General features: G+C 37.3%; 1 protein-coding gene across 1 annotated transcript in view; it reads right to left on the reverse strand.

The window, feature by feature from the left end:
* Positions 1–16,733, reverse strand: part of LRP5 (LDL receptor related protein 5) — a 135,297-nt gene that overhangs the window by 88,843 nt on the left and 29,721 nt on the right. Inside the window, exons 2-4 of the mRNA XM_075188600.1 lie at positions 10,339–10,732; positions 2,963–3,160; positions 1,673–1,869 (exon numbers count right to left, since the gene is read on the reverse strand). Of these exons, the coding sequence (XP_075044701.1) occupies positions 1,673–1,869; positions 2,963–3,160; positions 10,339–10,732 (789 nt within the window). The remainder of the gene's footprint in view (positions 1–1,672; positions 1,870–2,962; positions 3,161–10,338; positions 10,733–16,733) is intronic.

The following is a 16,733-nucleotide window of genomic DNA, read 5'->3' on the forward strand; positions in this document are numbered from 1 at the left end:
GTACTTATTGTTAATGAGATTAGGATGGGCCACATTGTTTAGCCAGGCTAGCTAGCTTTGATGCTGTCTAATAAAACTGCAGGGGGTCCCATAAGCAATGATGGGCATAAATTTATTTTAAAATACATAGCAAGTTAGATTCTAAACTCAAAGTTTATTTATTTCATTACATAATAAAACACAATATCAGAGTATCATGATGATTGGGGATAAGTACAAATAAGATAAGCTACTATGGTTTCAAGTGAAAGCACAGATACAACAAAAATATAGCCTTCAGGCAAGCAAGAAATAACAACTAGATGGTAACCGGGTAGAATAAAAAGGTAAAAAAAAGGGGACATGGTCAAAGAGTAGGAGAGAAGAAAGAGCAGAAAGCTACATGGACCACTATCCACAAATCCAGATGCGGGGACAAAAGGAATGATGCATTAGCGAGTCCACCCCTTTGTGTGAGAAATCGATCTAGCATCAAGAAGGCACAGACTATAGAGTATCACAACTATGCATCAGTGTGGCTGGAACACTTACAAAAAAATTATATAAAATTTATTTCAATTAGTGGTGCAGTGTGGCGATGTATATCATTGCAAATGTACCGATTTTTGGATTAGAAATATATTGCTTTCTTATGCAGTAGGCATATGTTGGACAAAATGTGTTTTTGTAAGAACAGAAGAAAGGAAATCCGATGCTAATTAGACCATTTTATTTGTGAGTGACCAAGAACTATTTTAGCCTGAATGCACAAGGGGATGTTTGACTTTTATCCTATGTCTTACTGAGAGAAAACCTAACAGCAAGTAATTTAGGAAATCACAGATTGATGTAAATATTGTTTAAAGTATAAGTTTAAAATGCATTTAAAACAAAGTTTACAGATCATATATTATCCTGATGCTAATTATTGAATGTATTATATCAGACTTTGTGGTGCCAGGTAGGAAAGGAGGTTGGTTTAACCCCTGCCAACATGATTGTCAGAAACAGTATGTAAAGAGCTGTTTGACCATGTATACCTTCTGGATGAAGGTATATGCGCATAACCAACATATCAGAATTTGTATATTTACCAGTATCTCTATTAGGCTCCATACTATTGTAGCCACCAGTTTATGTTCTGGACGCTGATCAGCCTGGTTAAATCCTGTCTAATTCAGACACTTTGAGCTGTGGGTCAATTGATTATGAATTAATGTATTCCTGGATGTTTGTTTATTTACCTATATAGGTTTTTTTTTAATGTGAATATATTTTAATTATTTTTACATTTGCTAAATTTTTCTAGCGCTTCACTATTTGATTTATTTTTCTTTCATCTCAGTCTCAGGAGCAGATTCAATTGTCTGCGATGAGCTCAACACCACAGTGGACACATTTTTTCCCGTTACTTTTTACTGTAGTAATACTCATTTTTTGCTCACACCTCTATGGTGTGCGAGCAAAAATGAGTATTAAGTCTGTTAAAGGATACTCTTCCAGTCCACGAAATGATTTTTCTAAAAAGAGTCTCCAAATCGCTGTAAACATTTGGTAGTTACTGGGTACTGTAAATTTCTCTAGATATGGTGAGCATGGACTTCTATTCCCTTAACCATGGTTAAACACACTGTATTGTACATTTGTAAAAACAGAATTCTAAACATAATTTAAAAAATTAAAACAAACTCACAATGAGGCTGTCGCTCCTGACTAAACACTTGTATGTCCATTGGAGAATAAAGTGCGCTGAGGATCTCCCGCCGTTTCTCACCAGTACATTTGTTGCAGGCATGTATAGAGCGAGTCTGCCAGTCAGTCCAATACAAGGTATCTCCTGCCAGCGTCAGAGCAAATGGATGTGTAAGGCTTCCTTCAACAACCTTCTGCCTGCATGGGTATAATAGACCAAATGTATTAGGTACCATACACTTACACCTGCGACATATCCTGAACACGACATAGTACAGTCGTATCATTTCATAGTATACGGTTGGCTTGCCAGGATGAGAGCAATCATACTATTTGCCTATTTTCCTGGGTAAAGCCAAGCAAATGCTCTAAGCCCAACATGTTTCATGACAATTTGGCCGCCATGTTGCTTTACTAAGCATTTACAGAAGCCCAAATTCCAAAGTTATATTTTACCATGAAACTGGTAGAAACAAAATCATATTTTGGTTTTGTTTTCAACAAATGTTTATCTAGTGTTGCACTGTGGCTCAGTAAATACAGACTTTTCCCCATATCCAATTTCTCTTTACTTATTTAAAAGATGTGTTACTTTTTGTGTCTGTTTACCGACAGCAGAACAGTGCTTCCAGAAATTAATGGGAACATTCCTGTGAAATTCCACACATGAGCAGTGTAAACAGTCATGTTGAAATTCTCTGGGAAAGGGTCACCATTTTGACAGCAATACCAGCTCCCCCCAAAACCACCCCACCCTCTCTCTGTGGTTAACTATTTAACAGAGTATTCCAACTTCTGTTACAACTATGGTTCCAGCATTTTTCAGTTTGCCCTAGGTCGTCATGATTTTGCCAATGGAAGTGCTTACATTTTCAATGGATAATGTTCATGACGCACCTACATTAGTTATATGCAGACATTCATCCAATTGTTTTACTACATGGGGAACCCAAAAGGATGCTGGTGGTGTTCAAGGATCAAAAAAAAAATTCTGAATTAAAAAAAGACAAAATCAAGTAAAAACATTGAGAGTGCGAACTTTAGAACCACAGGGCACCTTCATTACATAAAGCTGGATAAGAAGGATTTCAGAGGGGTAAAAGGGGCTATTAGTTTTTGGTGATTTAATGGCTTTTCCGTGGTTTCTATGTATAGTGTAAGTGTAATCTATGTCAGGAAAAAGCTGGACAGCACCGGTTTAATACATTTACTTTAGGGTTTGAGACAAAAAAAATTATTTATTGAGCACAAACAAACATTCAGCAATCGGTGTAAAGCTACATTTGTATACCTAAATGAACCATCCAAATTGGCCCTGTGAATAAAACTCAGCTTAGCATCTGCCCAGTAAAGTTTTTGTTCTTCCAAATCGATGGTTAGCCCATTGGGCCAATAAATATCAGAGTCCACTATGATTTTACGGGTGCTACCATCCATACCAGCCCGTTCAATCCTGGGTGTCTCTCCCCAATCTGTCCAGTACATGTATCTGGAATGAAAAACAAACAAATATAAAAATGATGTTAAGTTGAGAGGCTACATAGGACAATACCAAAAATAAAATGGATTGTGAGGTTTCCTGAACAATAATACTATCCAGTTCTGCGATACTTACGTACTTTCACATTTTCTAAAGAAATTGCTTAATTTGGATATAATTATGCATAATGCATCCTACACTTGGGAATAAACACACCCAACATTTTTCTATAGAGGTTTTAGACAAAAAAAAATGCAACTACTGTGTAAATGGACAACATACTGAATCGAAAGGCTTCCATACAGGTGTGGCTAATGTATTAAGCAAGCAAATAACACCCCACCATGGATAGGGTCATGTAAAAAAAATGCCGTTCTGCCTTGGTTGATATAATTATTGCTAGCGTTGCCGCAAAAGGAGACCTCAATGACTTTGAACAGCTTGTGAAATGCTCCTTAACAATTACCTCTTTTAGTGTTTAAGACATCTCAACTTTCTAACATTTGCTAGTAGGACACTTATGCCTTTAGCATTGTTGTTTTACATATGCAATATTTCTGTGCAAACTCCATATAGTGGTCAGCCTAGTATCAGCTTAAACTGAACAGTCAGGCCTCCGTAGTTAGCTCTCAATGCACATTAGGTAAATGACAGGAGGTCACCATCTTAGTTCTAGCATGTTAAGTCACAGATATAGTATACTCTCCACTCAGTACAGCTTTGATGGTAAGATTTGCTGTCAAATTAAGCAGTTATGCCATGTTTTCATGTTTGCATTGCAATGTATCTATTCATATTGTGATTGCATACCACAATCATTTGTATTCGTGTTTTACCACTTGAGCTCACATGTTCTTTACTACTTAAACACCGTTCTTCAGATCTTTACATGTAGATTGGATTATTAAAGTAGGAGTGGTTATGCTGTATATCTGATTATACTCAGGCCAAAGGAAAGTTTATAGTGAGGACAGAACACACACGGTTACTTGTTTAGCATAAGGGTAACAGTCGGTGAAAGCACATATTGAGATTTGCGATAATCTGTGCATTAATTCAAACTGTAAGGGAAAACAGGCGAGCAAATGCAGATCAATCGACTACGAATTTCAACCTGTAGAGCCATCAGCCAGTTTTACCTAAAACTGTCCAATGTGAATTCAAAGATCAGGATGTTATTGTCAGATTGCAGTGAATAAACCACACATTACCCCTGACAATACATGTTTGTGAGTTCAGAGGTACAAAGAGCACAGGCAATGTATTATCAAGCAGTGAAGGAAGGGGATATAGTTGGGTGAACCATCCTTCAACATGTGCACTCGTCTGTTGAGAACATGTGGCGCCAACCTATTGAACTATATTTAAGCAGATTGTTTTGATTTGAATAATCGTTTCTCTCCTAAAGATGATTTAACCCCCCAAATTATAGGGCACACTACTACCCCATTCTACCACCACTGAAATTTGGTTCCAAAGCTGACCCTCTGAGGAAGTCTTCATTTACTCCCTGACTTATGCCAGGAAAAAATTTCAACCTAAATTAATCAGAGACACTAGTGGCCAGATCACTTCAATAATTGTATACATTATTTCTATTAGTGGTACAGTGCATTAACTGTATATCATTGTAAATGTATTGATTTCTGAGGTAACATGTTTCTGTAACATTTCTGAAGGAAGGAAATCCCATGTTAATTAAGCATTTGATCCGTGAGTGATCAATACATTGTTTTAGCTTGAATGCACAGCAGGATGTGGCCATTCTTTGTATCCTGTGTGACCTGCGTGTTAGAGATCTAGGGAATCTAAATAATGAAACGGCATGTAATTTGGGAAATCACAGATTGATGTAAATGGTGTTAAATCCAAATTTTATAGAATACATTAAACCCTGATGCTAAGCATTAAATGTAATATCTCAGACTGTGGTGCCAGGTAAAGGCAGGAGGTTGGATTAAATCCTGCCAACATGTGTATTGAGTTCTGTATAAAAAGAACTGTATTTTGTATTCCATCTCTACTAGATGATCACCAGTACAGCTCGTGTCTTATAAAAGGACACTTTAAGAGCAATTAATCATCACGGCTTTCAAGATTCTGTCTGATGCCTATTTCTTGCTGTAACCTGTGACCAACAGATAAGAGCCAACACTCTAATCTGTTCCGACTATCCTGTGGTGAACTCAGTATCTGTGTCAACACTTTGCCCGCTAGCTACCCAACAGTCTTGATGCATAGCAAGTGGCCAGGAAAAACACGCCATAGCTTTGATCCAAAGTAAGCCGTCAGGAGGAAGCAGCCAAAGCTGTACCAGCTAACCAGAAGTAAGCACTGACAGATGCCGGTGATGAAGCCTGGTGGCGGCAGCATATCCTCCTACAACTAGTGCCCAGGTGACACTAGTAGGAGTGTTCAGCAAAGACATGTTATGAATGGGCAAAAAGAAACCCCAAACAAACACTTTAAGGCTCTAAAAGGGTGACAGAGTAAGCCCATCTGGTCATTATACTGTAAACTAAACAATCCCTTGCATTATGTAGCATTTATAAAAACTATGCCTCAGACAAATGTTTTCTTAAAGACAGAACATTAAAAAAAACAAAAAAAAACACAAAGCTGATTGCATAAAAAAAAAATTGCAAAACAAACAGTTTCTTTAAAATAGAACAGGAATAAAACACAGAAGCGATCATAGTAAACCCACAAATTCTGCCACCTGGGGAAGGACTAGGCAATTTATCTGACAAAAGACTGAGCCCCACGAAGGAAGACTTTTAATTTTCACTATTTATTAAAGCATGCTCTTTTTTGTCCCAAAACCTTTCACTGTAAGATCACTGAAAGAATATTGTGGTATGCTAATCGTTTCACAGCTGGCTTTTATAGTTCTTTTCACACACAGTTTTAATAAATTCCATTAAAACGGAATATCAATTTACGCACAGAAGCATATGAGACATAAATAGTTTAATAAATTACTTGAGAAGTTGCTTGATCTCTTTTCTTGATAAGGTTGGAATCTATGCTTGACACATGGTATGTGGGTAAGGTTACTGATAATATACACATACAGACCTCTTCTCAAATATGGTTTATAAAAACTATTGCTTTGTTGCATGATGGTTCCTATATAAAACATAATGCAATTACTGAATAAAATCCATTGTATAACCAGCTGGATCGGTTCCTTTTTGTGTTCAGTTTCACACCCACCCATTCACTCCTGACCTCTTTGCACAAAGGAATACAAAAACCAAAGGCTGTGTGTATAGAAGGGTGGCTTACACCTGACCAGAGTGAGTGAAGTCTCCAGTTACACAGAAGGCTAATCTCACCTCTAAATGATGTACAAGGAAACAGATCTGTGTCTAGTAGATGTACTTGTGTGCTGAGCATGATCAAATAATGAGCTTGTACGTGTAAATTGTCATTTATCCACACAGGAGCATACCAGTATATGGGTGACCCTGAGGTTAGGTTAGCACCTGCTCCAGTCAACAAGAGAATTCAATTTTAATCAAATCTGACCAACACAAGACACAAAAGGACCGCTGATGAAAGCATATATTTACTTACAAGGAGTAATTGATGTTTCGCAACAGAGGACCTATAAATGTAAATGCTGATAAAGTTAACAGTAACTGTTTTGTTTCAGCAAGAAAAGTGCAAGAGGAGGGAGAAGGGAGGATGGTGTAATGTGTTTAGCTAGCAGAGATGCATGGCAACAGTATTGGCTGTGTAACATTGTCTACCAACAGTTTCACAATTTAAAGCAATATTATTGTGTGGGAAATAGGTACATTGAGTACACTGCAGATAATACACACCTATGAGCTCATCTACACACACACAAACATTCAATTGTTTTCAAACATACCAGAGGCATATTTCAATGACCAAGGATTGTAAAGAGTGTGAGAAGATAAAAGTGAAAGTTTGGCTCTGTACTCAAGACTCAGATGGTAAAGAACTCCCACCAGCATCTGCCAACTATCGTTTGTTGCCCCAACTTCATGTAGTTTGTCATTCTCACAAGTTGTTTTCTATAGTACCAATTGTTCAAGCATTGGGGGAAAAAAAAAAAAAAAAGTTGAATAAATACATTTGCACATAACAGAACTTTTCTAGTATCCTGGATCTTCCATTGTTTTGGAAGAAATATGCAAAATGATACAGGTTTTATTTTAGTCAGTTTATTATTTTAAGCAAATTAAGTGAGGTGGTGGCTGGGAACTGAAATGCTAAAAGTCTTGTGTTCAGCAGAAACTCATGGTGTGAACTGCTGGTTTGTCAATTTGACCAGAACTGGCCAAACCCAACACTGTGTGAAAAAATTTCACCATGGTGGAAAACTTGGATGACCGATTGACACCACACATGTGGCGAAGGGGAGTGCAGACTGGAAAGTGCATAAAACTGTGCACTGCAATGCAGTTGTCTGTTAAATCTCTTGAACATCGGAATATCGGAATTAGAGCAGTTTGGCCACACACCTGTGCTCACTTATCTGAATTTTCACTGATCATGCTGAACAAAAAGATTGCAGCATTTGGGTTAAATATTAGGCTGCCTACAAACAATATAAATTGATCATTCACATGTTGACCCATTTTAAACATATCGTGCAGATTTGGTCATTCAGGCCAAATGACTAAATACGAGGGGGCACCATCCATACTGATTGGTGTCACGGCGATTGGCCAGACAGACAACGTGGTAGCCAATAAAACCCTCCAGGCTATCCAATAAACATCATATCCGATTTTAATCAGACGAAGCAGCCCTTTGTGCTTGCGTGAGGAAACTCCAAAGCAACTTCTGGACATTTTTGATCTACAAACAACAACTACAAACCTGAAGAGCATTAGAGCTCTCATAATTCAATTATGAGGGAACAGCAATAAGAAAAACTATAATAAACAGGCTTAATGATTTTTTTATCAAATAAATCTGGGCTATAGCTATAACCCGAAACAAGCTAAGCTTAAGATACCTCATATAGTGGTGGGGTGCTTTCATAAAATCCACTAACACATATGTTTATTACACAATGCTCAAACATACCTAAAAAATGTTAACTATGTAAAATGAATAGTTTAAAAGAATTGAACATGCGAGGTAAAGTGCACATAATACAATATTGCTTATTTTACAAAAAGACATCAAGTTCTTTAAATAAACAATAAAATTTAAAATATACTGCAGCGGCTATATTCACTAGAGCAGACTATAGCTATATTCTATTACAGCTGTAGTTATAGAAATGTACCAATAATGCAGCTACTTATTGACTGTAGCACAGATACAAGCAAGAAGCTGGTTGAGGGAGAAAAACTACAGTAATATTATTTATTATGAGCAGATTCCATACCCTCAGACAATCATACAAAAACAGATAAGACCTAACTAAGGCTAGGTACACACTAGAGAATTTTCCGACCAATCTGCAACAATTGTCCCTACAACTGAAGGTCTGACTGGTCCGGTATTCATGCACACACACGATTTACCTTCAGATCTGTGCTCTTCATCTGGTCCTCTAGTCGTTGAGAATGACAGCAGAATAGTCAATCATTTATTAATTACTGTCATAACGTTATTGCTATCCACATATGTCATTACGAATTTTGTTAGCTTCCGTGACACTGAAACAAAATATTCAGTCTCACAGCCAACAAATTATTACATCTAGAGCACTCTACATTTATTCACCAGGACATGTTCGTTTCCAGCATCGGCTGAAAATATCTTGACTCTAAACTATGGAGATCGTGAGTGCAAACAAACTGCATGATTGAAAGGTGATAGAAACAAGATTAAACTGTCCGACCAACCAAACTAAAATGATAATCGGCAATTTGGAGCGAATGTCGCTCATTGTGTAAGTATGTATACACACTAACGCGATATGTGGCCGAGCAGTCGTTCATCGGGTGATTGGTCCGATAATTGGCAGGAAAACCTCCAGTGTGTACCTAGCCTAATACAGTAAGCAAAGTCAGACGTGAGACAATAAAAACAGTACTAACAAATGCACCAGTGAATAACTAATCCAAAAGCAACAATTCTAACTTGACAACTGAATTAGGACCCTCCCTCCTCTTTTAAAACACACTATGCAAACAATGTAGCGTTTCATTAAATGTTTACAATCTGTGTCAAAATTAGCATTTGTACTGGACTGACAAACTCTACATGAAGAACCTGTCTGTTGTACAGTCAGTCAGTTTTGTGCATAGAGTAAGGAATCGGACAGGTTAACAATGGTAAAGCATAAGAGAGACTACCACTCACTGGCATATGTTCATCTCTTATGAGCCTAAATGCAATGTCAAAGCAAAATGGTGTCAGAGTAATTATATCAGGAGTATTCAGGGCTGAGCAACTTAACATTCACCAATGCCAAGCAGCCCAGTCATTCCTTATGACCCTTTCCATACTCAGATCATTCAACAGATAAATAGTTCAGACGAATGGAATCTATCATGAAATCTTCGGCAATATTAACAAAATCTGCAATGATTACTGAAGTATGATTTAGGTCAGTCACCCGATGCTGTGAAAACTAACCACATATTAGTCAAAATAATGACCAACTATGCCTCATCTGCACAGTGTGTACAACATTAGATTAAATCCCACAATAAAGTTGAATTCCATTTATTTTAACAAATGGGGTAATAAGCAATGGAGGCGCTGCCAGGTTTTTCTTCTTAAATAGCCGTACATACATAAGCATCATTGTTTCAGCAGAAAGTGCTCATCACACTACATTGTAGTTAAAGGAGAACTTCAATTAAGGATAGAGAGGAAGCTGGTAAAAAATAAAGGTTGCCATGCCCAACACAATATGCCAACCCATGTGGAATTCACAGGGGCCTTGCCTGCCATCCCCAACCCCCAAAAATAGAAATCACTGCATACATCACACAAGTTTTGAAACAGCAATGCATCCTGACTTTTAGTAAAGTATTATGAATAAGGAAGGAGTTACTAAAACAGTAATCTTCTTTCAGGAAATATCCCACTAAAGAAAATTCTATTGAGTAATGAAACTATGCATTTTGAAAGTACAAAATTAGCCAAGTATGGTTAATTTGTAAGGGCAAGGAAAAAAACCTGTATAGAATACTGAAAAAACAAAACAAAAAAACATATACATAAAAGAAAGAAACAGAACGTACCCATGAGCAGGATCCAATGCTATGGCCCTGGGCTGATCCAGATCTTGCCAAAAGATTACTTTCCTGTATGTGCCATTGAGATTAGCAACTTCTATCCGATTGGTTTCAGAGTCCGTCCAATAAAGTTTCTTACCAATCCAGTCACAAGCCAGGCCATCCGGAGACACCAGGCCAGAAATAATGACACGCTGTGAGCTCCCGCTCTGGTTATAGGAAATTTCTTTAATTGATTCTTCGCTGACATCAGTCCAGTAAATGAGCCCTTGACCGTAAAGGAAGTCCACCGCAGCAGCGTCTTCCAAGCCGCTCACCACCACTGTAGAATCCAATTTTGTTCCTCCTGCATCGACCAATCTGACATCTCGACGGTTGGCAAAAAGCAATAAAGGAGATGCTGCAAAGATACAGGACAGGAATTTATAGAAATTTTGAGACCATTACTCAAACAGCAGATACAACACAACATTATACATAATGCCATTTTGTTCATCTTTCTAGATGAAAGATGAGCGACAAATAAGGGTAAAGTTACAACGCTTCCAGCACACATACATTATACTCACAGTTTTGGCTTCTTAAGCACACATTTCCATTAAAAACAGCATGATGTATCAATTGCAATGCAAGAAAACAATATTGCCACCATATTTTCACCCACATATTTTGGGCATATAAACGTAGTAACATTAGAATACATTATATATACACACACACACACATTTTCTAATAAAAAGCAACCTTCAACAACATTCCACAATCTCAGCCAAGTTACAGATACACCAACCATTCATAGGCTGTTGGTGTGCAAATAGAATATTGCTGCCATTAATGCTTTCTACACTAAATCCCTTGGTGCTAGCTTGTAATCCTTTTTGGTTCAGTGTTCAAACGCTGGTCTTGTATTAGATGGGCACATGTGAATGCCTTCCTTGAGTTTTAAGAACAAGAATATAACTGCCAAGAGTGCAGATTTATGGCACCCTAAAGGTTTGTGGGTGATCACAACAGGAGTGTAGCCTCAACTGAAACACAATACCATACAGAACAAAACTAAAGGAATATGAGGACACCCAACATGAGTTCTACTCATTGTTGGAGGCTCGCACAGTCTTTGCTTTCTTAAAATTAAATTTAACCAGGATGATTCACACCAGTCCCTTATTATGTCAATGAATAATAAAAAGGGGCACAGCATACTAGCAGCGATAATCTATTGTTATACAACTTAAGGTAGTAAGGTAGTCAGCTCTTTGAACTTGATCTTCTTCTGTTCGGATTTTTGTACGAAGCCCTCAAATATCAAAACAGGAGAATTAACACACGACTCCTGGATTATCTGTATTGTTTACTCAAAATGGTGCACAGCTGTCTAGTTCAGTAACAGCTATCACCAGAATTCATTAAGAGATTCAACCATATGAGTCATGAAGAATTGACAAAAGGGAGAGGATGGATTTGGCCATAACACAAGCTGGTTAGAAATAGGTCTTCCTTGCACCATTTCTTGGTTTGAATGATTAGGTAGTTTCTTGAAAGCTAGAGTAGCACAGATTATGCATCCTGCAGCACCCTGGACTGTGATACTTACCCATGGCCATTCCTATTTGCCGAGATGCCCACTCGATCCCAATATACCTATAACCTGTCACGAACAGTACTCACCTGAGCCTGTTTGATGTGTGTATGACAAAGGGTTAATCAAAAACAACCACCTGGCTAAAATGATTAAATCCTTCCCTATCTATGCAACACACTAGCTTTGCCATACCAGCTATGCCATCAAGGTTTTTTATGAAGAGCTGACAATCTTGTTTAGGAAACCTTAGGCTTTCCTTTAGAACTAATCTAGCACAATTTACTTTATTCAGAGTTAACATAGACCACAATGTTCTCCCCGGTTTTCAACTATGCAGCATTTTGAACAAAATGTTGCGTGAATTGTAAGAACACAGAGACTAACTTATTAAGTGTAATTTAATATGCAAAATACATCCACAATGCCTAAGATAAAAGTTAATAAAATGACACAATTATAATGCAATGGTTTCTTATAAAATAAAAAGAATAAAACACAGAATTGACGATGCACGTATAATCAAATTTCTGGCACTGGGAGAAGCAGAAACACTTTTCATTATCAGATTGACTCCCAAAAGTGAACAAATCCTTAGAGTCACAGTGCAGTTTGTAAAACCAAGCTGCAGGGCCCACATCTCCCCTTCCTGTGATGTCAGAACTGAAATGTCTGAGTGCAAATTAGGGTTTTATGACCCCTGTGGACACAGCTTCTAAGTCAGGCTTTAAGTACCCTGCCCAACTTTTCACCAGTATGGCTCACAAACATTTTACCTCCACACAACAGGTCATAAGTTCCCCTTCATCTGCATAGAACACATGCTTCCGGTAAGTATGGTATTGGAAAAATATTATATACAAGTTAACCCGTGCATGATACTCATGCATTCTAGTCAAATCAAGCTACTTAAGGTGTCAGGCCTCCTCAGGGGAAGAGAGTTACTTCCCGACGCAAGCGCCCTTTTTTAACGTGGTTTTGTCCACATGTCTTCACCTCATCATTCTTCTCCATCACCTCATCCTTCATCTTTATCGCCACATCTATCCAGATGTCTATCCAGACACAGGGATCTCTCTCAGCGGTCCTGAGTATCACACTCCTCTCGCTCTGTCACCCCCGGCACCCACCAACCACTCCCAACTGTCACCCCCGGCACCCACCAACCACTCCCAACTGTCACCCCCGGCACCCACCAACCACTCCCAACTGTCACCCCCGGCAACCACCAACCACTCCCAACTGTCACTTCTCCTTCAAGAAATTTATATATATATATATATATATATATATATATATATATATATATATATATATATATATATATATATATATATATATATATATATATATATATATTTTTTTTTTTTTTTTTAAATCTTTAAACACTTTTAACAATTAACAAATTAAATTAATTAAAAACATCTTAGTATACCAAATTTCAGCCCTTTCTGAGGTTTTTTTTCCCACACACACACTAAGAATTTAGTAGGTCAGTGTATAACTCCGCCAGGCAGGTGGCGCTGCAGCTTGTTTTTTTGTTTTTTTTCACACACACACACAGACAGACTAACACACGCCACTAGGCATTTATATTATAGATTTTCCTGAGAACCTATTCAACTTGAATCTGTAATTAACATATAACCCTGTTTAGAGTCAGCATATCTGGGTTTGAGGCATACCAGTCCTAAGAGAGGCATTTCAAAGGCTTCCCTTTTTGTAACCTGCCATAAATGGACCATCTGAGGAAAAAAGAGGAGTTTAACATAATCAAACACATGGATTTAAATAGTTCTTCTGAGCCATGTCACGCTATTACTAGGAATTAATTCACAAACACATATTTGCAGATTTATATGTCTAAAAATTAGCTTTCACATAAGACCTCCCCTTCCATAAAATCATGCAATCAGAAGGCAGCGTTTGTTGATGTGGGTGGGCAGCGGAAAATGACTGCACTAAGCAGGGCTGCTGGCTGATGTATGGAAGTGAAGTACGTGGCCTGAGTATCTCGTTTCAGCTAGGGGAGGCAAGAATGAGCTGCAATATGGCAATTGTGTGATCTCTGTAATGGCCTAGTGTCCCCATCTTCTCTTATTAAACATCCTGGGCCTGATTCATTAAGGAAAATAAGGCAAAAAAAGGGAGTATATTTTCTCCTGGACAAAACCATGTTACAAGGGGTGCAAATTATTTTTTTTATTTTACACATACGTTAAATACTGCCTCTTTTTTCATGTAGCACACAAATACTTGATAGCTTATTTGCACACCAAAATTTAAAGTTGATCTAGGACATACCCTTCCCAAACTATAAACCTGCCATCACATTTTAAATTTACCTCCCCCTCCACTGCAAAATGACTTTGCCAAGCCTCAAATTTAATTTTTTTTTTTTTTTTTTTTTGCTTTACTTTAATGGATCAGACCCAATCTTCATTTGGCACGTCATCCCATGCTGCCTCTTCCTTGCCCCATTCTCCCATCTGTCATTCACTACATCATCGTTCCCTGCTGTTCCGTCATACATTGTCACCCCTCCACACCCTACTGTTCCGTCATGCATTCTGTCACCCATCACTCCCAACAGTCTCATCTCACATATTGACATAAGTTGTAGGCTAGCTTAAGCATGAATACATTTACATGCATGATAATTACATGGAAGTCTGAAGAGGAAAAACAAAATCAGTAAGAGCCAAATAACATTTATTATAAAGCTAGGGTATTTTCATGTCCTAATAAACTAAAACCTAACGAAAAACAAAAATGTAATCCCCCACCTTGGAGAGCCGGATAGAGGCCATTTTAAATGCTAACATCCACTGTTTGATCAGAATCCATTGGCATTGTTTTTTCTCTATATTGTATGCCAGGAAAACAGACTGATCAAAGCAAATAAGCACAAGCAAGATCATTGCCAGTCAATACTTCGTACATGATCCAAACATCTGGATTCATCATGCATGAATTTACAAAGCGCGAAAACAAAAAAAAACAAAAAAACACTTTCATTGCCCAAATTTAACAAATTAAAGAAAAAAAAAATAAAAGTACAAAAACAAGAACAATCTCCCTTCATGCAGTTCCAGAAGAGTAACTTCTCATAAGGTGTCAGGATTGTGCAAGTATTGTCGATATTTCAAACATTAAACAGAATACACAAAAATGATTCGCATAGTTATTCCCATTGTTCTGGGACTTCCTGAGATGGCAGGTGGGAGACAAGCTTCCCCTGTCTCACGCAAACAGGAGACAGCACATTTCATCTGAATACATTTACAAAAGAATTCTGGACACAAAGAGTGTTTAAATTAACTTAAGAACAAGAGTCAATGTAAATGCAGCAATACTTTGTGGACCACCATACTTGAACATAGGTAAGTCATCCAAGTGAGACAATACCATGTTATCATGGTATACAATTAAGCATTCCCATTTAGTCAGCTGTTTTGGCAATCATTTAATAAAGTTTCAGGTCAATTTCTTAGCAATATAAATGTATTTTAAAAAAGTAAAACATTTATTTTTGTTGCATTTTGAAGCACTGAACACTGACGAATAAGTAAATGGTGAATCACTCAATATTTTGTATTTTGGTACTTTTGCATTAGTAGGATATTAAATAAATGCATAAATAAATTCCCTTCAATTGATTTTGCCTATATATGCCTCATTTATCAATTCATGTATCCAGTTCAAAACTCTATCCCAATTCACTGGTTAAATGTTGCAGAACGTTGGTTTGTGGTACAATCATCAATTCACTCAGATTTAAAATTGTGGTTCAAAATATGCAGCTCATGTTCGTGTTACAATTAGTGTTTCAAAAGTTCTATTTTTAAACACTATTTAAATATTTTTTATTAAATTTTATTTATTTTTAATTCAAGCTACAAACCCAGTATAGCAATTGAAGCATGCAAATGTTTAATCCAGCTCGCCCAAGAGCAAACCATTTTGAGCCACTTTGCATTTCTGAAATTCAGCTAGTATCTTTTTAGATCCATCTCTAGCTGTTTCGTGGAACATCAACTTTTTTTAAATGGTACATGGTCAGTTTGAACATCTCTAACCATAACTCACATTGCTTAATCAGTAGCCATAGGTCAAAAGGTAACAGAGCTCACACACTGTTTTCATTCAGCCATGGTGATTTACACTCTTCCAAGCAATGTTTTGTGCAGGTACATCCAGGAGTTTAAAATTAATGGAGATGCATCTTCTCCTCTTAAAACGACAGACCCCAATTCAGACTAGCGTGTGTGCTATCCATTTCTCTCCCTACTGCTTGCACTGTGTCAGACAAGATATGTCACACAGCAGCAAGGCTCTCACACTACTTCGCAGACACAAATACTCAGGGGATAGAGCATGAGACTGGTGTGAACTCTATAAAGCAAAACGATTGTCAGCACGGAATGGATTTAAAAAAAAAAAAAAAAAAAATTATATATATATATATTTTTCCCTCTGCTCTAAAAAAAACCCCCAAAAAAAACCCAAACAATGCTACACAAATACACACACACACACACACACACACACACACACACACACACACACACACACTACACAGCTTGCATAGAAGAGTGGGGCTTTAGGAGAAAGAAAGACATTTTGGGGTAAATAAAATTTACTTAACATTAAAAGTGATTTAAAAAAAAAAAAAAGATTTATTTTTTTGAGTGTTTTTAAATATCTTCCAAAATGTAATCTTGGAAATAAATGCAGTTTGTTTATACCTGAAAGCAGACCTATTAACTGTTCTCTAAATTGTGTTTTAAAAGCTTTTATTTATTTTATTTGACAGTCAGTG

This window comes from Mixophyes fleayi, chromosome 10 (assembly GCF_038048845.1).
Source record: "Mixophyes fleayi isolate aMixFle1 chromosome 10, aMixFle1.hap1, whole genome shotgun sequence".
Lineage (NCBI taxonomy): Eukaryota > Metazoa > Chordata > Amphibia > Anura > Limnodynastidae > Mixophyes > Mixophyes fleayi.